The sequence below is a fragment of the Carcharodon carcharias genome, chromosome 10 (genome assembly GCF_017639515.1).
Source record: "Carcharodon carcharias isolate sCarCar2 chromosome 10, sCarCar2.pri, whole genome shotgun sequence".
NCBI lineage: Eukaryota > Metazoa > Chordata > Chondrichthyes > Lamniformes > Lamnidae > Carcharodon > Carcharodon carcharias.
Window position 1 is genome coordinate 113,089,012 of NC_054476.1, and position 24,765 is coordinate 113,113,776.

Sequence of the window (24,765 nt, forward strand, 5' to 3'; positions counted from 1 at the left end):
ATATCTGTATAACAATATACTAACAGTATTGACCATCATACCCCACACCGTCAGAAGGAAAACCACCAATCCCAACCTCGAGGATACCATTACATATCGACAGCCTGTCAGGTATGAGCATAATGTAGTGTGCTTGACAATAATGGAAGTACCTGCTGTTCTTGCACACAGATGTGCTGGAAGGGAAATCTTATACTGTAGCTTTTAGCAGGTGACAATTTCTATTAACTCCAAATCCACAAGTATTAAGGAATTTTCTACAACCATGTGATCTAAAAGATAAAGAACCATATACATAAGCACTGAATTTTGCCATTGCATTGTGGTGGCTATCTTAAAAATAAGCTACACCCCTCACTATGACCACCTAGATATCCACAATGACATCCAATGCACAGCTATTGCTATTTCACAGCATCCCAGGCAGCTGCCACTAAAGTAACATTTATCTATGGCCTCAGGCACATTTATATCTGACCCTGATCTGTGAACCCCTTTGGCTATTACCACCTAGAATTACAGAGTTTAACACCTGTTACTTTGTAATAAGAGAGTCAGAGTTTATTACCAAAGAGAACTATATTGATTATCATATCTTTAAGCACCACTGCTAGCAACATCTTGGGTACTGTTCAATGACATTGCTGTACAGACTTTTTTTACCTATACACCGTAAACAGAAGTAAACATACACCATTATTAGACAATTGTGTGCAATAGGTTTCAATGTTAGTGCAAAAAAAATAGCCTTTACTATAACATATTTCTTCTAATACTGAATAATGGATAATTAAAGGGGGTTAAAGGCTGGAATGAATTTTAACCCATTGAGATTGTGCTATTTAAATAAACAAATTTCTCTAAATTCATTTGGTCTTTATTAGGTAAATGCAGTTTAATATCTCCAAGTGGTTTTATTCAATAAGCAATGATTCTAGAACACAATCAAAACTGAACATGGTAAACTAATATCCTGATATTGGCAACATGCAGTCCTCAATGGGTTAAAAGTCACGACACAGGAGACTCAAATACAAGAGCACTGGTGACAGCAAAAGGAGATGAAATAAGATGTTGGTGCTTTTGCTGCAACTTGATTTCTCACAAGTAATTACCGACCCAGTCGATCGTACCCATTTATACTGGGTACGAGATTTAAACATGTCCCACGCCTATTTGTGTTTGCAGTTGGCATAAAGTAACTCGAAAACTAGTTCAACTCAACTGCATATACCAAAGTTGGCTGGGTATCTATAGCTTGCTGACTAATTCGCTATTGATGAGTTATTGCCCTTTAAAGCCCTGCTTTAGAAGAAATTCTAGACAAGCTGTTTCGATGCATAATTACAATTTAAGGGAGATTCCATTGACTAATCTTGTACATGGCCAGATCAAAAAAGGAATGATGGAATGAGATTTTAAAGGCATTAAATCTTTATTTGAAATAATTTGGGCGGTAAAAAGGAGAGATCTCTGCGATGACTCCCTTCACCATTCATTTACTGTTGTTCATAGTCATTTGCCTAAATGTTGACCTTTAAGTGCTAGGACTAGTTGGGAAAATGGTTATCTATTTCAAGCCCAGTGCTTCTCTGAAAACATGATTTCTTACAACATTTAAATACTGAACTGGCCTGTGATGTCACGGGTCTGCTGCAAGGATTAAGTGTCCTAGGCTTTATCTGCTGGCAGGTCCCAGTGGGAAACAATGATGGATAACTAGGTGCTGTAAAGTAAACTAGCATAGATTGCTTAGCACCATGAAATTGAGGCACAGTCACAGTAAATAAACAGAATGGCTCAAAATCTAATCTACCCCAGTGATTAAACTTCCTTTGAATTGAATCAACCAATAGTGCATTGTTCTCTCAACGTGACACACAAACAGCCTCTGGTGATTGGTTTAGAGTAGCCATTGCTGTTAGCCAAAGGTCTGTTAGTTTATTCATATCAGCAGCCTTACATTATTCAGTTCTGCTCACAAATGCACCAACATCATATAAACATGGAATGTTATTCAACACAGTTGCTGACCTCAATGAAGAATTGAAATGAAAACTCTTCCAAAAGGATTGGATTTAGCCTCCATCTCACCCACTGGAGCAAAGACAAGCAATAATATATGCATAGTACAGCGCAGAATTATACATGGGGTGTGAATGCAGAATATCAGCTGGTCGGCTTCTCTTGAAGCAGCAGGCTTTACCATCTGAACAGATTAAGATATAATGTAATAAAGCATAACATTTTTGCCAAGACACCTTGAAACATCATATAGCACAGTACAAAATGCATAAAATACAGTAACTGTCTTGAAATATTTTTACACAATTTTGACTAAGTGGCAATCCTTAGATTAGTGCTTTTATGAATGAGACAACAAATTAGAACAGTGGTCCCAATTTAATCCTTTCCTCTCCAGGTAGCCCAAGTGTCATTTACACATCATAACCAAAAAGGGCTTCGTAGTCTATATTATGACTAAAGCTTCCAAGATACTGAGACTCTCTGGATGAATTCACCCAACACCAGCTAATTAAAGTAAGAGCTCCAACCTGATTTGGCCACTGTTCACATAAGGGCCGCCAACAATCTATTGTCCCCAGGATGCCTTCAGAAGCATATTAAATATCAGTTGCTGAGTGAGATTAGGCCATGTTGCAAATGAAGTTAGCACTGGATGTACTGCTCCATACAATGGACATCCAGACGAAGTGAAATAAGACTGGGAAATTCATGAAAAAGGTGAACCATTCTGTTCAGTAAGCACTGTGTGTAGAACTAGCTTCCCACAGGTTGGTTTGATTATGTTGAAGAGTAGTAGATTTTTAAAAAGTTACTCCATCTCGTTCCAGTTTTAAAAAAGACCATATTCTCTCATGTACATGACCATGCATTTGATCTAAATATGCAACATTTCCCTTTTTAAATGCACAACCATATCTATTGGTAATAAAACATTTCCTAAATTAGTGTTACCAAGTTTGCTCTTGCAGAGATTCAAACCACCAAGGATTATACATTCAGCTGCTATATATAGGTCAGGAATTCGATAACCAAACTGAGGCACATTCAGTTCTCATGTAGAGTCTGCATAGGGCAAAATGGACAGTCAATTCCCTCAAGGTATTGCTCACCTTCACCCACAGACCCACCTAGCTAACCTATATTGTGTTGAGTTTGTTGACATCTGTAACAGCATCAAGATGACAATTGGACGATATCGCTGGATAGAGTTGGGAGGGGCAAAATGTGTTATCTGCAATTTATGAACATGAATTTAAAAAAATACAAAGTAGAGCAGAAGCTGGAGAGTGTTAACTTGAAAGGACACCAGGTCCTGAATATTTCTACCATACAACCCTATCAGAATAGGGTCAAACCCAACCCCAGCCACAAGCACCAACACTCAATTCTGATCGATTCACATGGCTATACATCCATCCATATCAGAGTCCGTTAATACATTGGAGAATCAAACAGCATAATTTCAATCTGAGTAATATAATGTGGTCCCTCAAGCATTTGGGCTTCTCTTCGAAAGGTGCTAGTCCAATTAGAGTTTCTGGCTCCTAGAAAGGCGCTGTGTAGTGCTGCCAAAACACTAAACGCAAGGGCAATTCCAACAAGTACTAAGAGACCCCACCCAGTGTCAGCACATCAAAGCAAATATCGCACACCCTCACAGGCTTGTTCAAATCAAACTTGATGATGGGAATTTCCTTTGTCGAACACTTGTGACAAAGCAGTCGTCCACAATGGCGGCTGTGAAGATAAAGAGGATACATATCAATGCGATGCCTGGAAACACTGAAATGCAATTTCTCTCAACTTTGGTACCATTAGAAGTCTATGCAGTAGTGCAATGTTCTTTGTTAGTTTAATTTAACATTAAAATAGCATACTTATCACATGGAATAATCCACTTATTCTCTTAACGCAGTTTTTGAGGGGAGTGGGAAAGGAAAGAAGTGGTATTTTTATTAAACAACTGGTTAATGGGGGAAATTGGTTTATAGAAGGCTACTGAATTCAGAAAGCTGAATTAAACTGAAGCTGAAATGCCTTTGCCTCAATGACTACAGTTACTGAGGTGGAGACCTGACCTGCACACAATTGTGCCAGTGAGCCAGAACAGATCAGCATTAAATCTATTTTAAAAAATATAGTTAAAGAGTGCAACAAAAGAATGTTCTCTGTAAGCAACTGTTTAAGACTTATTTATTTGGCCCCTTTCTCAACCTCAGGACATCCTAAAGCACATTACAGCCAATGGAGCAGTTTAAAGTGCTGCACTTTAGGAACTACTGCAGCCAATTTGCACACAGCAAGCTCCCACAAACAGCAATGAGATAAATAATCAGATAAGCTGTTTTAGTAATATTTGTTGAGGGGTGAATGTTAGCCAGGACACTGGGAGAAGGCCCTGATTTTCTTCAGATTAGTGCCCAGGAGTCTAATATGTTCACTCGAGGGGGCAGGCCAGGCTTGTTTTAACATCACCATCCGATGGTGTGACACTCCCTCAGCACTGCATTGGAGTGTCAGGCTGGGTTATGTGTTCAGGTCTCTGGAATTCATGACCTGTCACTCAGAAATGAGGCTACCCACTGAGCCACAACTGATACCATTTAAGCTCTTGACTATATTGGTTTTAATTAAAGCAAAACAGAGGGGCAGCTTCAATGTTCCTGTTCTGAATGAACAGTGCACATCTTTACTTTTAAAGCCTTACTTCAGGTTTGCACAACTCTTAAGATAACCAAAGAATATCATAGAACCACCATCATATTAGCACAGGCTCAGGTCAGTCTGTTTAAATTGGATGTTGTGCAAGTTTTAAAAAAATGGAAATTTCAGCCTCAATTTTAATTAACGTATTGTTAAATTCGCAACACATTCAGCAACAGCAAACTATATTGGAGACCACAGGAGGCAACTCACCAATGGTGTTTCCGCATAGTGACTCCAAACTTGGAAATGCACTCAAAGCAGTTAGAGCCCTCACACCATGGAGGCTCCTTGGACAGCATATCTGAAACAACATTACAATCAGTAACGCAGCAGGAATTAAGTGGCATCCCAAGTCGCTCTAAGATTTTGGAAGCTGTTGGAACAATCAGAAACTTTACAAAGCTAAGACAGCAGTCAGATACATCTAGATCTCTTCTCCCCAAATATAAAGCGTTCTGAAACTAATCATTTATATGTTGATAGCTGAGATTCTCAGGATGCAATGATGCATTGAATAGAGGTGCCCAATGTCTCCTTCTATAGAGCAATGGGGATAGAAAAGAAAATAGTAAGGAAGTCATGACACTTGCTGCTCATAGATGCAAGAGCAACAGTGACATTAGGGACTAGCACAAAGTCACTGAACTGTAGCATGGAACTTTCAGACGCAAAGAAAATCAAAAACAGAAATACCTGGAAAAACTCAGCAGGTCTGGCAGCATCAGCGGAGAAGAGTACAGTTGATGTTTCGAGTCCTCATGACCCTTCAACAGAACTAAGTAACATTAGGAAAGAGGTGGAATATAAACTGGTTTTGGCGGTGGTGGTGGTGGTGGTGGTGTTGGGGGGGGGGGTTGTTGTTGTTGTTGTTGTTGTTAGGACAAGCAGCCAGTGATAGGAGGAGATAACCAAAAGCTGTCACAGACAAAAGAACAAAGAGGTGTTGAGGGTGGTGATATTATCTAAAGGAATGTGCTAATTAAGAGTATAAGACAGGACAGATAAGGTACAGATAGCTCTAGTGGGGGTGGGGGAATACTAAAAGGTAGAAATAAACAATGGTGGAAATACATTTAAAAATAATGGAAATATGTGGGAAAAGAAAAAATCTATATAAATTATTGGAAAAAACAATAAGGAGGGGGAAGAAACGGGAAGGGGGTGGGGATGGAGAAGAGAGTTCAAGATCTAAAATTGTTGAACTCAATATTCAGTCCGGAAGGCTGTAAAGTGCCTAGTCGGAAGATGAGGTGCTGTTCCTCCAGTTTGCGTTGAGCTTCACTGGAACAATGCAGCAAGCCAAGGACAGACATGTGGGCAAGAGAGCAGGGTGGAGTGTTGAAATGGCAAGCGACAGGGAGGTCTGGGTCATTCTTGGGGACAGACCGAAAGTGTTTTGCAAAGCGGTCACCCAGTCTGCGTTTGGTCTTTCCAATGGATAGGAAACCGCATTGGGAGCAACGAATGCAATAGACTAAGTTGGGGGAAGTGCAAGTGAAATGCTGCTTCACTTGAAAGGAGTGTTTGGGCCCTTGGACGGTGAGGAGAGGGAAGTAAAGGGGCAGGTGATGCATCTTCTGCGTTTGCATGGGGAAGTGCGGTGGGAGGAGGAGTAGGGGGTGATGGAGGTGTGGTCCAGGATGTCATGGAGGGAACGATCCCTATGGAATGCCGCAGAGGGTGGGGGGGTGAAGGGAAGATGTGTTTGGTGGTGGCATCATGCTGGAGTTGGCGGAAATGGCGGAGGATGATCCTCTAAATGCGGAAGCTAGTGGGATGATAAGTGGGGATAAGGGGGACCCTATCCTGTTTCTGGGAGGGAGGAGAAGGCGTGAGGGCAGATGCGCAGAAGATGAGCCGGACATGGTTGAGGGCCCTGTCAACTACCGTGGATGGAAAACCTCGGTTAAGGAAGAAGGAGGAAATGTCAGAGGAACTGTTTTTGAAGGTAGCATCATCAGAACAGATGCGACGGAGGCAAAGGAATTGAGAGAATGGGATGGAGTCCTTGCAGGAAGTGGGGTGTGAGGAGCTGTCGAAGTAGCTGTGGGAGTCGGTAGGCTTGTAATGGATATTGGTGGACAGTCTATCACCAGAAATTGAGACAGAGAGGTCAAGGAATGGAAGGGAAGTGTCAGAGATGGACCATGTGAAAATGATGGAGGGGTGGAGATTAGAAGCAAAATTAATAAATTTTTTCAGGTCCTGACAAGAGCATGAAGCAGCACCGAAGCAATCATCGATGTACCGGAGAAAGAGTTGTGGGAGGGGGCCGGAGTAGGACTGGAACAAGGAATGTTCCACATACCCCATAAAGAGACCCATAAAGAGACAGGCATAGCTGGGGCACATGCGGGTGCCCATAGCCACACCTTTTATTTGGAGGAAGTGAGAGGAGTTAAAGGAGAAATTATTCAGTGTGAGAACAAGTTCAGCCAGACGGAGGAGAGTAGTGGTGGATGGGGATTGTTCGGGCCTCTGTTCAAGGAAGAAGCAGAGAGCCCTCAGACCATCCCAGTGGGGGATGGAGGTGTAGAGGGATTGAACGTCCATGGTGAAGAGGAGGTGGTTGGGGCCAGGGAACTAGAAATTGTTGATGTAACGTAAGGTCTCAGAAGAATCACGGATGTAGGTGGGAAGGGACTGGACAAGGGGAGAGAGAAGGGAGTCAAGATAGCGAGAAATGAGTTCCGTGGGGCAGGAACAGGCCGACACGATCGGTCTGCCGGGACAGTCCTGTTTGTGGATTTTGGGTAGGAGGTAGAAGCGGGCCATCCGAGGTTGGGCGACTATCAGGTTGGAAGCTGTGGGAGGAAGATCTCCAGAGGAGATGAGGTCAGTGACAGTCCTGGAAACAATGGCTTGGTGTTCAGTGGTGGGGTCATGGTCCAGGGAGAGGTAGGAGGAAGTGTCTGCGAGTTGAGGCTCAGCCTCTGCGAGGTAGAGGTCAGTGCGCCAGACAACAAAAGCACCACCACTGTCAGCGGGTTTGATGACAATGTTAGGGTTAGACCTGAGAGAATGGAGTGCAGTAAGTTCAGAGAGAGACAGATTAGAATGGGTGAGAGGAGCAGAGAAATTGAGACGACTAATGTCATGCTGACAGTTCTCAATGAAAAGATCAAGAGAAGGTAAGAATCCAGAGGGAGGGGTCCAGGTGGAGGGAGAATATTGGAGGTGGGTAAAAGGATCCGTTGAACAGGGAGCGGACTCCTGCCGAAAGAAGTGAGCACGGAGACAAAGGCGGCGGAAGAAGAGTTCAGAATCGTGCCGAGCCCAAAATTCATTGAGATGGGGGCGTAAGGGTATGAAACTAAGTCCTTTGCTGAGCACTGAACATTCAGTGTCGGAGAGGAGAAGATCAGGGGGTATAGTGAATATATGGCCGGGGCTGGGATTGGAAGACAGGATGGGGATAGAGGGACAGGCAGGGTTGGAGGGTCCTGGATGGGTGTTGGTGTTGGAACTTGCGTTCCTTAGCACTTGAGAGAAAGAGAAAAAGTTTCTTGTTGAGGCGTCGGATGAGACGAAGAATAAAATGAAACTGGGGGCACGCCCAGCTTTGAAAAAGGGTGCGGCGGTGCTGCTGGAGGGAGAGGTCGAGTGCATTCATATGGCGGCACATTCTTCCTTCTTCCTTAACCGAGGTTTTCCACCCACGGTAGTTGACAGGGCCCTCAACCGTGTCCGGCCCATCTCCCGCGCATCCGCCCTCACGCCTTCTCCTCCCTCCCAGAAACAGGAGAGGGTCCCTTTTATCCTCACTTATCACCCCACCAGCCTCCGCATTCAAAGGATCATCCTCCGCCATTTCCGCCAACTCCAGCATGATGCCACCACCTAACACATCTTCCCTTCACCCTCCCTGGTGGCATTCCGTAGGGATCGTTCCTGCCGTGACACCCTGGTCCACTCCTCTATCACCCGCTACTCCTTCTCCCGTGGCACCTCCCTATGCAAATGCAGAAGATGCAACACCTGCCCCTTCACTTCCTCTCTCCTCACCGTCCAAGGGCCCAAACACTCCTTTCAAGTGAAGCAGTATTTCACTTGCACTTCCCCCAACTTAGTCTACTGCATTCGTTGCTCCCGATGCAGTTTCCTCTACACTGGAGAGACCAAACGCAGACTGGGTGACCGCTTTGCAGAACACCTTCGGTCTGTCAGCAAGAATGACCCAGACCTCCCTGTTGCTTGCCATTTCAACACTCCACCCTGCTCTCTTGCCCACATGTCTGTCCTTGGCTTGCTACACTGTTCCAGTGAAGCTCAACGCAAACTGGAGGAACAGCACCTCATCTTCCGACTTGGCACTTTACAGCCTTCCGGACTGAATATTGAGTTCAACAATTTTAGATCTTGAACTCTCTCCTCACACTCACCCCCTTCCCGTTTCTTCCCCCTTTTTGTTTTTTCCAATCATTTACATAGATTTTTTCTTTTCCCACATATTTCCATTATTTTTAAATGTATTTCCACCATTGTTTATTTCTACCTTTTAGTATTCCCCCACCCCCACTAGAGCTATCTGTACCTTATCTGTCCTGTCTTATAATCTTAATTAGCACATTCCTTTAGATAATATCACCACCCTCAACACCTCTTTGTTCTTTTGTCTGTGACAGCTTTTGGTTATCTCCTTCTATCACTGGCTGCTTGTCCCAACAAACCACGCCCCCCCACCCCGCCCCAAACTAGTTTATATTTCACCCCTTTCCTAACTTTACTTAGTTCTGTTGAAGGGTCATGAGGACTCAAAACATCAACTGTACTCTTCTCCGCCGATGCTGCCAGACCTGCTGAGTTTTCCAGGTAATTCTGTTTCTGTTTTTGTTTTGGATTTCCAGCATCCACAGTTTTTTGTTTTTAACAAAGAAAATGAAGTCCAACTGAAAGAGGTCAGGTTACAATTTGCAGGGATGGGATACAATCCGAGGGGCACCTAACTCCCAGCGTTCCATTGTGCATGGAAACAGTTTGGAAGCATTTTAGTTAAGTGTACAATAAACCCAGATTAGAGAATACGCACAGTTTACACAGTATAGGGGCTTCCTTCACATATTGGCACAACTTTAAAACAGAGCCCCACATGCAGAGTTTGAGCTGCACAGTTGCATTCCTGGTTCCCTGCCAGTCAGATGTGTAGGAGCAGCACAATCCATGCCATTTTGGAGTGGAGCTCTGCATTAATCAGATTTACTGTAAGAGCAGGGCATAATACAGGACTAAGAGGCTACTGCACAATCTACTTCAGGAGTTTTTTTGCAATGAGACAGAGTTACTTATTGCAGATACTTCCGGAGAATCCTTTCAGCCCTATTAAGTCTTTATCATTTATGTCGATGGCAAAATACAGTAACACCATCTGTTCTTGTTTAACCAATGATAAGTGATTCTAAGTTTGATCCTAGTTTTAGAATTAGCTGACCTCAGCCAGGAAAACATTAGAGTTCCTACAACTGCCATCCATGAGCTAAGGAAGATGAAAGGGTGAAGAGGGAGGAAAAACAAAAGTCATGTAGGGATTTCACTCCATTAGCCTGACTAGTAGGGTGCATGGACAGTGCAGGGCAGAGGGTCAAATTCAACTAAGAGAACCCCCCACCAAATGACCAAACAGCTGAAACACTTCTCGCCTTGCAGAATGTGTTCCTCAAGCTATATAACCAATGCGATCTCTCAAATGGAGAGAGATGCTATGGTCCTTTGTGGTGTCATGAAGCTATTAGTGTATATAATATTATTGGAAAATATTTTTCTTTTAAAATAAAGGTTTAGTCTGTGGGTGAGTCTTAATTGGATTAAAACCAGCTAGTCTGGGTGCATTGATGTATACTAGTTTTGATATGTAAGAGAGATGGCAAGTATTTGCATTTTTTTTGAATAGAGCATTCAAGAAGTGGGGTGGATTCTGGCACTTAGCTAGCAGAGACCAAGCAATATGTTTATATTACTAATAAAATTGGTACTATGAAAGGCGTTTTATTGTTAGAGAGGTGGAGTTCAAAGTGGCTGGTGATACATTGAGAATGTACATTCAATGGGCTGTGCTAGGTATAACAAGACAACCGTTTTGAGTGTGTAGGGCAGCGGCAATGAGAGATCAAAAGCAGCTGTAAGCTTATAACTGATTTGGATTTGTAAGGCGAAAATGCTTTACCTGGTGTCTGGTTAAGTGTATGAGTTGCTATTTTTTTAAATTCATTCATGAGATGTGGGCTTCACAGGCTGGACCAACATTTATTGCCCATCCCTAGTTGCCCTTGAGAAGATGGTGGTGAGCTGCCTTCCTGAACCACTGCAGTCCATGTGGTGTAGGTACACCCACAGCACTATTAGAAAGGGTGTTCCAGGATTTTGACCCAGCGACAGTGAAGGTACGGCAATATATTTCCAAGTAAGATGGTGAGTGACTTGGAGGGGACCTTCCAGGTGGTGTTCCCATTTATCTGCTGCCCTTGTCCCTCTAGGTGGTAGTGGTCGTGGGTTTGGAAGGTGCCGTTTAAGGGGCCTTGGTGAATTCCTGCAGTGCTTCTTGTAGATGGTACACACTGCTGCTACTGTGCGTCGGTGGTGGAGGGAATGAATGTTTGTGGATGTGGTGCCAATCAAATGGGCTGCTTTGTCCTGGATGGTGTCCAGCTTCTTCAGTGTTGCAGGAGCTGCACTCATCCAGGCAAGTGGAGAATATTCCATCTCATTCCTGACTTGTGCCTTGTAGATGGTGGACAGGCTTTGGGGAGTCAGGTGGTGAGTTACTCATCACACGATTCCTAGCCTCTGGCCTGCTCTTGTAGCCACAGCATTTATATGGCTAGTCCAGTTCAGTTTCTGGTCAATGATAAGCCCCAGGATGTTGACGGGGGGGGGGGATTCAGTGATGGTAATGCCATTGAACATCAAGGGGCGATGTTGGATTCTCTCTTGTTGGAGATGGTCATTACCTGGCACTTGTGTGGCATGAATGTTACTTGCCAGCCCAAGTCTGATATTGTCCAGGTCTTGCTGCATTTGGACATGGACTGCTTCAATATCTGAGGAGTCACGAATGGTGCTGAGCACAATCATCAACGAACATTCCCACTTCTGACCTTATGATGGAAGAAAGGTCATTGATGAGGCAGCTGAAGATGGTTGGGCCGAGGACACTACCCTGAGGAACTCCTCTAGTGATGTCATGGAGCTGAGATGACTGACCTCCAAAAACCACAACCACCTTCCTTTGTGCTAGGTATGACTCCAACCACCGGAGAGTTTTCCGATTCCCATTGACTCCAGTTTTGCGAGGGTTCCTTGATGCCTCACTTGGTCAAATGCTGCCTTGATTTCAAGAGCAATCATTCTCACTTCACCTTGGGAATTCAGCTCTTTTGTCCATGTTTGAATCAAGGCTGTAATGAGGTCAGGAGCTGAGTGGCCCTGGCGGAACCCAAACTGGGCATCAATGAGCAGGTTATTACTAAACAAATGCCGCTTGATAGCACTGTTGATGACCTCTTTCATTACTTTACTGATGAACGAGAGTAGACCGATGGGGCAGTAATTAGATGGGTTGGATTTGTCCTGCTTTGTGTACAGGACATACATGGACAATTTTCCACATTGCCGGGTAGACGCCAGTGTTGTAGCTGTACTGGAATAGCTTGGCTAGGGGTGCAGCAAGTTCTGGAACACAAGTCTTCAGTACTATTGCCAGAATTTTATTAGGGTCCATAGCTTTTGCACTATCCAGTGCCTTCAGCCGTTTTTTGATATCATGTGGAATGATTCGAATTGGCTGAAGACTGGCATCGGTGATGCTGGGGATCTCTGAAGGAGGCAGAGATGGATCATCCACTCTGCACTTCTGGCTGAAGGTTATTGCAAATGCTTCAGCCTTACCTTTTGCACAGATGTGCTGGGCTCCTTCCTCATTGAGGATGGGGATATTTGTGGAGCTACCTCCTCCAGTGAGTTGTTTAATTGTCCACCACCATTCACGTCTAGATATGGCAAGATTGCAGAGCTTAGATTTGATCCATTGGTTGTGAGATCACTTAGCTCTGTCTATCACTTGCTGCTTATGCTGTTTGGCACACAAGTTTTATAGCTTCATCAGGTTGACACCTCATTTTTAGGTATGCCTGGTGCTGCTCCTGGCATGCCCTCCTGCACTCTTCATTGAACCAGGGTTGATCCCCTGGCTTGATGGCAATGGTAGAGTGGGGGATATGCCTGGCCATGAGGTTACAGATTGTGTTTGAGTACAATTCTACTGCTGCTGATGGCCCACAGAGCCTCATGGGTGCCCAGTCTTGAGTTGCTACTTCTGTTCGAAATCTATCCCATTTAGCACGGTGGTAGTGCAACACAACACAATGGAGGATATCCTCATTGTGAAGGCGGGACTTCATCTCCAAAATGACAGTGCAGTGGTCACTCCTACCGATGCTGTCATGGACAGATGCATCTGCAGCAGGTAGGTTGGTGAGGATGAGGTCAAGTATGTTTTTCCCTCTTGTTGGTTCCCTCACATCTGCACCAGACCCAGTCTAGCAGCTACGTCATTTAGGGCTCAGCCAGCAGTGGTACTACCAAGCCAATCTTGGTGATGGACATTGAAGACCCTACCCAGAGAACATTCTGCGCCCTTGTCACCTTCAGTGCTTCCTCCAAGTGATGTTCAACATGCAGGAACACTGATTCATCAGCTGAAGGAGGGCGATTGCCTTAATGGAGATTAGTTTGGGAATTTGTAGCTATGTCTATATATTTAACTTGTGTAAATTAATAAAATGTTTCATTTAGCTTAGTATAAAACCTCTTGAGAACTGGTGGTATGATTCCTGATATAGAGTTTCATCTCAAACATAACACTTAAAAATATAGGTTATGACAGTTGTTTAAAGTTTCCCTTTGGGATTTAAAAAAACTCAGCTTTACTAACTGCTTGGTCTTAACAGTGGACTATGGCTAATTACCAAGACAAAATATTAAGTGATAAGTCACCTCATCTGCAGACCATAGGAAGATGGAAAGGTGAGGAGGGAGAAAGAAAATCATGTAGGGATTTCACTCCATCACCCTGACTAGAAGGGTGCATGGATAGTGGTGAGAAGAGGATCAAATTCAACTATGAGGCCCCTCACACTTGCAGACCAATACCCTCCTTAAAATAAAAAATTTGGGAGATAATTGATCCTAAATTTTGTTTTTAAAGTCTAATCACTTATGTTTTGTCTCAGAATGCAAAACACAATGGTCAGATGAAGTTCTTGCCCTTATATGGAGCAGAAATCCAATTTCAGCACGTGAGGGTGTTATACTTGTTCAGGAAGCAAACAGTGGTGGGCTGGAAAGCAGTGTCAGATGACCTGAACTCTGCACACAGTTGCAATAATTTAATAGGTTACCTAGAAGCCGGAAGAGCAGCTGTTTTGTGGCCACCTGATAGTTAAATATGTTGGTCCCCTGATTGTTGTTGACTCCCAGTCGGGCTCCAGCTCGCACAATGGCTCGACACAGGTTAGCATTTCCCTTCATGTAAGCCAAGAGCAGGACTGCCAGGAAAACAGGCCACAGGTTAAACCAGAAATACTGACAACATAAATACAAGAATGAGGTGCAATTTCTATCCTTAATTCAAACATTTGTTTTAAAACTTAAAGATTAAACCAGAAGGATAAGCATATTTTCCCAAAGAATGCAAAGGCCAAAGTTTTGAATTTGCCCTTGAGCCTATTCCACCATTAAACAGATCAGTGTTGATCTGTACCTCTCCACCATGTAAATTTAAATTGTTTAATGGAGTTATCAGCCAAAAACGGACCTGCAGGTGACTGACTACTTCACAGGCAGCAGTCAATGCTAAGCACCAAGTATCGAACGAACAGGGCATCGATTCTTCAATTTTAAAAAAATTCTTTCACGGGATGTGGGTGTCACTGGCAAGGCAACATTTGTTGCCTATCTCTAATTGCCCTTGAACAGTGGCTTGCTAGGCCATTTCAAGGGGCAGTTAAAAGTTAACTACATTTTGCTGCGGATCTGGAATCACATGTAGGCCAGACTGGGCAAGGAAGGCAGATTTCCTTCCCTAGAGGACATTAGTGAACCGGATGGGTTTTAATGACAAATCAACAATAGCTTTGGAAGGCTTTGGAATTCTCTTCCTCAAAAGGTGGTCGAGGCAGAGTCCTTGAATATTTTTAAGGCAGATGTGAATAGATTCTGATAAGCAACAGGGCAAAAGGTTAGCAGGGGTAGGCAGGAATGAGAATCACATCAGCCATGATTTTATTGAATGGCAGAGCAGACTCAAGGAGCTGAATGGCCTTCTCCTGTTCCTAGTTCACATGTTTGTAGCTTCATGATCATTATTACAGAGAGTAAATTTATATTCCAGATTTATTATTTGAATTTAAATTCTACCAGCTGCCATGGTGGAATTTGAACCCATGTCCCCAAAGCATCAACCTAGGTCTCTGGATTACAGGTCCAGTGACATTATCACTACACCACCGTCTCTCCCCGCCAGCCCCCTGCCCCTACAATTGTTAGAGTCAGAGTTTTACAGCACAGAAAGAGGCCCTTCAGCCCATCGTGTCCACACCAGTCATCAAGCTCCTATCTATTCTGATCCCATTTTCCAGCACTTGTATGCTATGCTGTTTCAATTGTTTATCTAAATACTTCTTAAATATTGAGGGTTCCTGCCTCTACCACCCTTTCAGACAGAGAGTTCCAGATAGCCCCCCCACCCTCTGGGTGAAAAAAATGTTTTCCTCAAATCCCCTCTAAACCTCCTGCCCCTTACCTTAAAATCTATGCCCCCTGGCTACTGAACCCCTCCACTGAGGGAAAAGTTTCTTCCTATCTATGCCCCTCAATTAGGTCCCCCCTCAACCTTCTCTGCTCTGAGGAAAACAACCCTAGCCTATCTAGTCTCTTCATAGCTGAAATGCTCTAGCCCAGGCAACACCCTGGTGAATCTCCTCTGCACCCTCTCGGGTACAATCATCTCCTATAGTGTAGCAACCAGAACTGCACACAGTACTCCAGATGTAGCCTAATTAATGTTTTATACAGCTCCACCATAACCTCCTTGCTCTGGTATTCAATTCCTCGACTAATAAAGGCAAGTATCTCATATGCCTTCTTAACCACCTTATCTACCTGTCCTGCTGCCTTCAAGGATCAATGGACATACACAATAAAGGTCCCTCTAATCCTCTGTACTTCCTAGGGTCCTACCATTCATTGTGTACTCCCTTGCCTTGTTAGTCCTCCCAAAACGCATCACTTCACACTTCTCAGGATTCACTCTTCTGCCCATTAGCCAGCCCGTCTATATCGTCCTGTAGTCTAAGGTTTTCCTCCTCGCTATTTACTACACCACCAATTTTCATGTCATCTGCGAACTTACTGATCATACCGCCTACATTCATGTCTAGATCATTAACGTACACTACAAACAGCAGTGAACCCAGCACTGAACCCTGGAAACAGGCTTCCAGTCACAAAAACAACCATCACCCTCTGCCTCCTGCCACTGAGCCAAATTTGGATCCAATTTGCTCTGGATCCCATGGGCCCTTATCTTCTTGACTAGTCTCCCATGCAAGACCTTGTCAAAATCCTTACTGAAGTCCATGTAGGCTACATCAACTGCACTACCTTTGTCTACACAACTAGTCACCTCCTTGAAAAATTCAATCAAACTTGTTAGACATGTTAGACAAAGCCATGCTGACTATCCTCGGTTAACCCTTGCCTCTCTAAGTGGAGATTAATTCTATCCCTCAGAATTTTTTCCAAAAGTTTCCCTATCACTGATGTTAGAGTCATTGGCCTATAGTTCCCTGGTTTATCCCTATCATCCTTCTTGAATACTGGTACGACATTAGCTGTCCTCCAGTCCTCTGGCACCTCTCCTGTGGCCAGAGAGGATTTGAAAATTAGTGTCAGAGCCCCTGCAATCTCCTCCTCAGCCTCCCACAGCAGCCTGGGATACATCTCATCTGGGCCTGGGGATTTATCCACTTTTAAGTCCACTAAGTCCATTAATACCTCCTCCCTCTCAATGCTAATTTGTTCAAATATATCACAGTCCCTCTCCCTGATTTCTATATCTATATTGTGCTCTATAGTGAATACATATGCAAAGTACTCATTTAAAACCTCACCTGTGTCTTTTGGCTCCTCACATAGATTGTCATTTTGGTCCTTTTCCTGGTCCTCTTGCCCCTAATAAACTTATAAAATGCCTTTGGATTTTCCTTTATTTTACCTGCCAGTGTTTTTTCATGCCCCCTCTTCGCTCTCCTAATTTCTTTTTTAAGTAACCCCCTGCACTTTCTATGCTCCTCTAAGGCTTCCACTATTTTGAGCCCTCAGTATCTACCATAAGCTTCCCTTTATCCCTTATCCAATTCTGTACATTCCTAGACACCCAGAGTTCTATAGGCTTGTTGATCCTACCATTCACCTTTACGGGTATTTTATCCACACACACCCTTCACTTGTTGCTGAATGAAAAACAGCAATAAGGGATAGTCAAAAGAAATTCAAAAGCAAAAAAACTTTGAAAATCGAGCACTAACAGGCAATGTTTTCTGTGTATATTTAGCTACTGTCAAAGAAACTTCATAAAACAAACATGGAGCACAACCACAATAATTAATCATAAATGAGCAACGAGATGTTGAGATGCTGTACTTGAGGTGGGGAAGTTGAAGGTGAGACATGCACAAGATATCTATACAACACTGGAATGGGATATGTTTCCTGAAATCTGGCACCTCAGGCACTGAAATCATTAACGGGCCTCACCACAATCTGGTTTACCAAACCAATGAATTCACGTGACCCCAAGTACATTTTTAAACATCAAATGCATTATATGAAAGCAGTTTGCTGCTGTGGCTAAATAATTTTTCCAAACCTTTTCCTCAACTGATCTATCCCGGCACAATTTGCTTGAACCGCTGATTTGTAAGCAGGTTAGAAGACAGTCATCCAGCTCCCAGGTCACTGAACAGATATGCAGCGTGCCTATGCCACCACTGTCTGCATTTAAAGGGTTGAGCATGGTGATTTTCACCTCACCAATAACCTCCCACCAAAATTCTAGTGTGAACTTGTTCCAAGTCCAGGAATTGGGAGACAAAATTTCTCATCATTCAGTAATTTAAGATTACATAAAATAAAATGAATCAGAGTCTCTGTACCTTAGGTTATTACAGGCCCAGAACTGAATGAAGGAACCACTATATTGTTTAAGTCAAACCATTAGACTCAACAACAGTTACTTTTCCAAGGGACTGATTTTGCCATTGAATTGAGCATCTACCTGTATTCCCTTCAGAATCTGGTTTATCCAAAGGATAATCTGGCATACATTCCAAGAAGAGCTCAAAGATGGTTGCTGCATTTTCCTTCCCATAATGTCCCAAGACATGCATAGGTGACTGCCCCCTGTAAACAGCAAAAACGATCAGAATACAAACAGTGATCAGCATAATTCAGTATAGGTACAGAAGCAAGGAGCCTTCATGTTAGAATTTATTGCTGGCAATACTATCAGGTTAATGATTCTGCAGAACATTTCTCTGGATTAAGACCTTAGTTAAAATAGAAAATTGTTCATTACTAATGGTAACAGTAATTTCAAAGTTTTTGCCTTTATTTCAATCCCTGGTCATATTTCAGTCCACATACTGTCAAGGTTCAATGAGGCAACACTGGTATTTTATCCACACATAAAAAAGTTATTTCCAAACCAATCTACTCAACATTACCAAATGACAAAAGGTTTTAAAAATGATATACACATGAGGGGATGAAGTTAAAAGCTGTAATTTTGCCACATTGATAAGGAAGTAACCAAATGACTAAAATCTGAAACTGGATTACAACCTTGATGAAATTCTGTCAATTAAAAAGGGCAGAGACCAAAGTGTCAATCTGAAATGAACAATACCCAAATAAAATTGGAAACTTTAATTAGGCTCAGGTGATCATACCTCAGATTGAAGACTTCAGCATCCACACTGCATTCAGTTAGGAGGACACGCACTACGTTGAGGCGTCCATGCATAACAGCCAAATGAAGGGCTGAAAAACAATGGTAAAGGTTAATGAACCAGTTAACAGAAAGCATAGGCACACCAAGAATAAAAAGTAACTATGTTACAGTTGATTTGTAAGACACTCATAACTTCATATGGCCTTTCTCTTTTGAGTATATCGCCATCATGATTGCTTTTAAAAAGCAAGTGATTACTGAATCTGACCAGCTTTGAAAGCCCAACAATCCGACAGCTGATATGACGAATGGATTACTGAGCCTGACAGCATTAAGGAATCAGACAGCAGATCACGCACCAGTTATTCACGATGCACTCTCTTTCCTGCACCAAGTTCAGTAACTTCAAACCAGCTTCCTTCAAGTTATCACGATTTTTTTGAAAAACGATGAGGGGGGTGGGGGGGAAATAAAATGTAAGTCTGGCACTAACAGAATTAAACCATAGCTAGCATTGGTCTACAGAGAATGGAACTTTACTCTGCATCTCAACACCGAGTCTTTGAGAAAGTATTCCATTCCCCACAATCACGCACAACATTGGCCCCTCATCTCTTTCTCCCAATCCTTAAAAAATGTGATAAATTTCAAAGTTTGTTCACTTTGAATCAAAAGATCACCATGCTGTGGATCTGACATAATATTACGTTAAGGATGACAGTTCATGAAGCATTGCAAACCTTTGGTTCAGACTCTATATACCTTCAATGCAGACCAGCTATTACCAGGTAACATTGTGGTTTTTGGGTCCACTGATGCTCAACCTCAGGTGACAGGGGTACTAACTGTGGCACAGTGAGAAATCTGCCAGCTGTTCTGCTCCTGACTCCTATGTGATTGCCAGCAATCCACCCCACAATCCAATCCACCCTTGCTGCTACATTCAATCCTCGTTACTAGCCTCAATCTTGACATCAACATCCCCACCAACCTCAGGCTCACACTAGACAAGTCTGCATGCAACCACTAATTTCAAAGTTCAGCACTTCTCCTACACCATTACCACTAATCTTTTCTCCTACAGAACTATCACCTCGATACACAAATGCTTTTTATCCACTCTGTACACAGCACCACATCCAACTTCTGACTGAGGCCAATTATTCTAGTCCTCGAGGCCTGTTGTCAACTTTCTATGGTACATAAATCAACAAGTTACATGCCCCTCCCCACTCCGTCATCATTTATCTGCTCCACTTGCTGCAATACAGTTCCTTCACAAGTTCCAATGCCCAGTTAGGACACCTCACTTACACCCACAGTAATGCCATGCAGATCCACAAGAAGGATTCCCAATTCACCAGTTCCCAACAATCCCAGTCATAGCACCATGGCAGGATCTTCCAAATTAAGGGCACATCTCCCCCAAAGTGAGATTGAATTAATATCCAATTACCAAAGCAGCTTCAATTTCCCCACACAGACTCAGCACATCCTCGTTTCTCCCGTGCAGCCGTTACCATGATGCACTCTCTTCACTGATTAATTTGCTCCACCATTTTGAGTCCATAGCAAGATCTCTGATCTTCCCATTGCAACTGTTCCCAACTGCTCTTGAATTTTACTTACAAACGTTAACATTACTTTTTCCTTGGGATTTCAGCTTTTTATTTGAAATCTGAGCCAACACTTGGTTGCAAATGCATTTTAAAACCTCTATCTTAGTTATCGGGGTTAAATAGAAAAAAATAGAAATGTTACCAAATTGAAAAATGTGGAAGTGGGAAATAAACAAAATACTTGTTTATACAAGTATCTGTAATTGAGCAACAGCCACAACACAAAATAAATAATTCCTTCTCTTCCAATTCTGCCCCCACATACCCGATTTCCTTCGCTCCATAATTGGCAGCTGTGCCTTCAGATGTTTAGGTCACAAGTTCTGGAATTCCATACCTAAACCCACCCCCCTGTCTCTCTTACTCACTTAAAACCTCCCTCTTCAAACAAGCTTTTGGTCAACTGTCCTAATATGTCCTTCTTTGGCTAGGGTGTCAAATTTAACATCCGGGGAAATGCCTTCAGATCTTTTGTGTGTTAAAGGTGCTATATAAAAATGTAAGTTTTGCTGTTTCTAGGAGTGGAGTTGAGAGAGTGATTTAGAAAAGCATGTTTAAAATTGAAAGTTTATAATTGTGCCTGTTTAGTCATTTCTTGCAAAGTCTCCTACCATTGTTCCCATTCTCATCAACAGCAGAAAATTCCACACCGTTCTCCAGGAGCACAGAGCAGATAGTTGGCAGGTCCTGCTGGGCTGCCAGATGGAGAGCAGTCTGACGGTGTTTCGTGAGCTCATTCACCTTGGCCCCTGCAAGCAGCTGCAACAAAGGAAAAACTTACTGGAATATGACACACCACAAGCAACAATGAAAACCCAACTACACTCATTTTGTGACAGCAGGACAAAGAAAGAAAAACAAAAAAAATATATACAGACTCAGTTCTGACTGCAAACAGGGGTATTCTATTGAAGAATGAATGCTTTGCAGTGAAAAGCATCTCTGATGGGTATAATTGCCCACATTATAATAATATATGCACAGCAGTGGGGGACTGTTATTTAAGGTCTGGGTCCACAGATTTGGTGAGCCAAATGGTCTCCTTCTGCACCATAAAGATACTGTGATAAATAAAAGTTAAAATGGGGGTTACACAAAGTCACCACTAGCCTCAGCAGTGCAATATTTTAAGAAAACAACATGAGAAGCAGCACGATCATACTCCAAACTTAGTGAATGGCAGAAGTTTTTAAAAATTCTTTCATAGGATGCGGGTGTTGCTGGCAAGGCCAGCATTTATTACCTATCCTCAATTGCTCCTGAGCAGCTTATAGGCCATTTGAGAGGTCAGTTAAGAGTCAACTACATTGCTCTGGGTCTGGAGTCACATGTAAGACAGGTAAGGATGGCAGATTTCCTTCCCTGAGGGGCACTGGTGAATCAGAGGGGTTATGACAATTGATGCCAGTTTCATGGTCATCATTACTGAGAGTAGTTTTCCAATTCCAGAATTTTTAATTAATTGAATTTAAATTCCACCAGATGCCATGGTGGAATTTGAACCTATATCCCCACAGGATTAGCCTGGGTCCCTGGAGAGTCCAATGAGATTACCGCTACGTCACTTCCTGCAGAATACAGGTTTATGCTTACAATTTACTGATTACAATCATTGGACTCTCACTTTTCAAATTGCATGAGGCCTCCTTATTTCTCCAAAGTGCACCATCTCACATCTATTTGAAATTAATTTGCCACTTTCATGCCAATTCTTCAAGATTATTAACTTTTCCTCAGTCTCTCAGTATTTATTAGAAACCACCAACGCCTCACCCACCGATTCCATCTAATCAGTTCTCCTGAATGGGGAAGTTGAGTAGGTCAACACCCTGCCCGTGTAAACAGGGACTTCATTACTTGAACAACTACAGTAAGATTGGCTGAATCTAAAGCAGTGGAAGAATTGGACTGCCTTGTGAGTTGCTGGGCATGTAAGAAAAAGAGAAGTGCAGAGAGGAAGCCTCTCTGGAAACTGGTTTTCAGAAGGAATCTTTACTTTTGAGGTCATTGAATATTTACATAGAATAATCAATTCCTTTTTGTTTTTCCCTCCTCCTATTAACTCTGCTAGAGTATTGACTGAAACAACTTCAAGTCTTCAAACTCAAAGATGTCCCAGCATCAATTCACTCTCTCAAATGGATGATAAATGCCCTGTGGGTCAGCAAAGTCACAAACTTAGCCAATTTTAGAAAGAAAATCTTCCTTAAAAATGCTGCAAAATTTGATAAAACAAGACTGAATTACAATACAATAGGGACCAAGCATACATCATTCACATTTGTGCTTACCAGATTCCGGACTATTATCTCAGAGCCTGCTTGTACCGCCAGGTGCAGTGGTGTAAGCTTAGATGCATCCTGCACTCGAGAGTTCACATTAGCCTGCACGCTGATCAGGAAAAGAACACTCTCGATATCAGAGTTCTGTACAGCAATGTGAAGAAAGTTCCTCCCTTTGTTATCAACCTAAGGACAATGGATTTTAAAAGTGAGAAAAGCCGACCATAACCAAATAATCCACTGCATATACATCGCAACGCACCTTCACAATGTCATTTATGTTCACCAGTTGCTTGACATTATCGCAAGAAACAGTTGATCTTTGGTTAGAACTTTACACAGAATATACAGCAAAGAAAAAGGTTATTCAATTCACCTAGGCCATGTTCCTTCCAAGCCACCTTTCCTCTTTCCTCATCTCTCAGCATAACATTTTTTCCCCTCTCCTGGATGTGCTGCTCTAGTTTTCTCTTAAATGTATCCACATTATATTGCATCCACTCCCTGTGGTAGTGAGATCCACATTCTCACCATTTTCTGGGTAAAGAAGTTTCTTCTGAATTCCCCATTTGATTTATTGGTGACTATCTCACACTGGTGTCCACGAGTTTCGCTCGCCCTGACAAGTGGAAATACTCTGTCTGCTCTATCAAATCTTTCACAATTATAAAGACCTCTATTAAATCACTTTCAGCTTTCTCTTTTCAAGAGAAAAGAGACCCTGTTCATCCTTTCCCAATAGGCATAATCCTTATAAATCTGATTTGCATCCTCTCCATTTTACAATATTTTGTGACCAGAACTGTACACGGTACTCTAAATGTGGTCTAACGAAGATTCAATGGAAGTTTGGCATAACTTTCCCACTTTTCAATTCTATCCCTCTAGAAATAAACATTAGTACTTGGTTTGCTTTTTTAATAAAATAGCCTGTTACTACTTTGATTTGTGTATTTTTACTCCTAGAACTTTTTGCACCTGTACCCCATTTAGATCATTTTCCCAAGTAACATATGACCTCTATCTCTTATCAAAATGCAATAACGCACTTGTGTTGAAATTCCTTCAAATATGTGTCCATTTTACAAGTTTATCAATATTGCCCTCCTCAGTATCAACTAGTTTCCCCATTCTGACATCATCTGCAGATTTAGATAATGTTTTTGATTTCAAAATCTAAAATCATTAATACAAATTGAGAACAGTGGTTCCAGCAATGATTTTTGTGGGGACCTACTTTCCACCTACTGTTACTTGACTTTACTCTTTACCCTTTACTCCTGCTCTCTTGCTTTCTGTCTTGCAGCCAGATGGCTGTCCATCCTGCTACTTGCCCCCTGACCCAGCACATTTTGGTCTTATTCAAGTGTTTCTTACATGGCACCTTTTCAAGGTCTTTTGGAAATCCAGATAAATTGAATTCTTGAAGAGGTAAGAGAGACAAGATGTTGGTCAAACACGACTCTCCCCTTTTGAAATCCATGCTGACTAATCATTTTTATATTTTAGGTTTCTAGATATTTTGTATTTCTCCATTATTTTTTCCTAGCACTGATATTAAGCTGACTCGTCTATAGATTCCTGAATGTGTTCTATCCCCTTTAAATGTGGTTCTAACATTACCTATCCAGCAGTTATCTGACACTACACTTTTTCTAAAAATTACTAAATGTGTAACAATGCCCTGCTCTCAATTCTTTTAAAATGCACAGCTGCAATCTATCCAGACCAGGGGTTTTATCCTCCAAGTTGGATGAGTTTATTTAATATTCCTTTCCACTTTAAATGTGGTTATATTATTTCTAATCTGATTTTCCAATGTCATGGTTGCCCAATCAATCTCTCTGGTAAATACTGAAGCAAAATAATTATTTAATATTTATCCCATTTCATTATCACTGCCTCAGGCTTCATCCTATCCAGCCCTCTGTGGCCATTTTGCTTAAGTGCTTGTAGAATATATTATTTGTTTTGTTTTATTCCACTTCATAATTTCAAGGTGCCTCTTTGCTTCCTTTAGACTTCTTTAATATATCTTTATATTCTCCCTCGTCTTGCTCTCCCCTGCTGTGCACGTACTCGCCTTCAATTTTTCCCTTATTTTTATTCATCCACAGTCTCTCAT

At 42.4% G+C, this 24,765-nt stretch overlaps 1 protein-coding gene across 2 annotated transcripts in view; it reads right to left on the reverse strand.

The window, feature by feature from the left end:
* Positions 1-535: 535 nt before the first annotated feature.
* The window catches only part of ankfy1 (ankyrin repeat and FYVE domain containing 1), an 89,334-nt gene continuing 65,104 nt past the window's right edge, over positions 536-24,765 (reverse strand). For both annotated transcript variants that reach the window (XM_041197400.1, XM_041197399.1), the window contains exons 19-25: positions 22,650-22,826; positions 20,970-21,117; positions 18,738-18,828; positions 18,065-18,189; positions 14,127-14,273; positions 4,945-5,035; positions 536-3,765 (exon numbers count right to left, since the gene is read on the reverse strand). In XM_041197400.1, the coding sequence (XP_041053334.1) occupies positions 3,633-3,765; positions 4,945-5,035; positions 14,127-14,273; positions 18,065-18,189; positions 18,738-18,828; positions 20,970-21,117; positions 22,650-22,826 (912 nt within the window). In that variant the 3' untranslated portion in view covers positions 536-3,632. The remainder of the gene's footprint in view (positions 3,766-4,944; positions 5,036-14,126; positions 14,274-18,064; positions 18,190-18,737; positions 18,829-20,969; positions 21,118-22,649; positions 22,827-24,765) is intronic.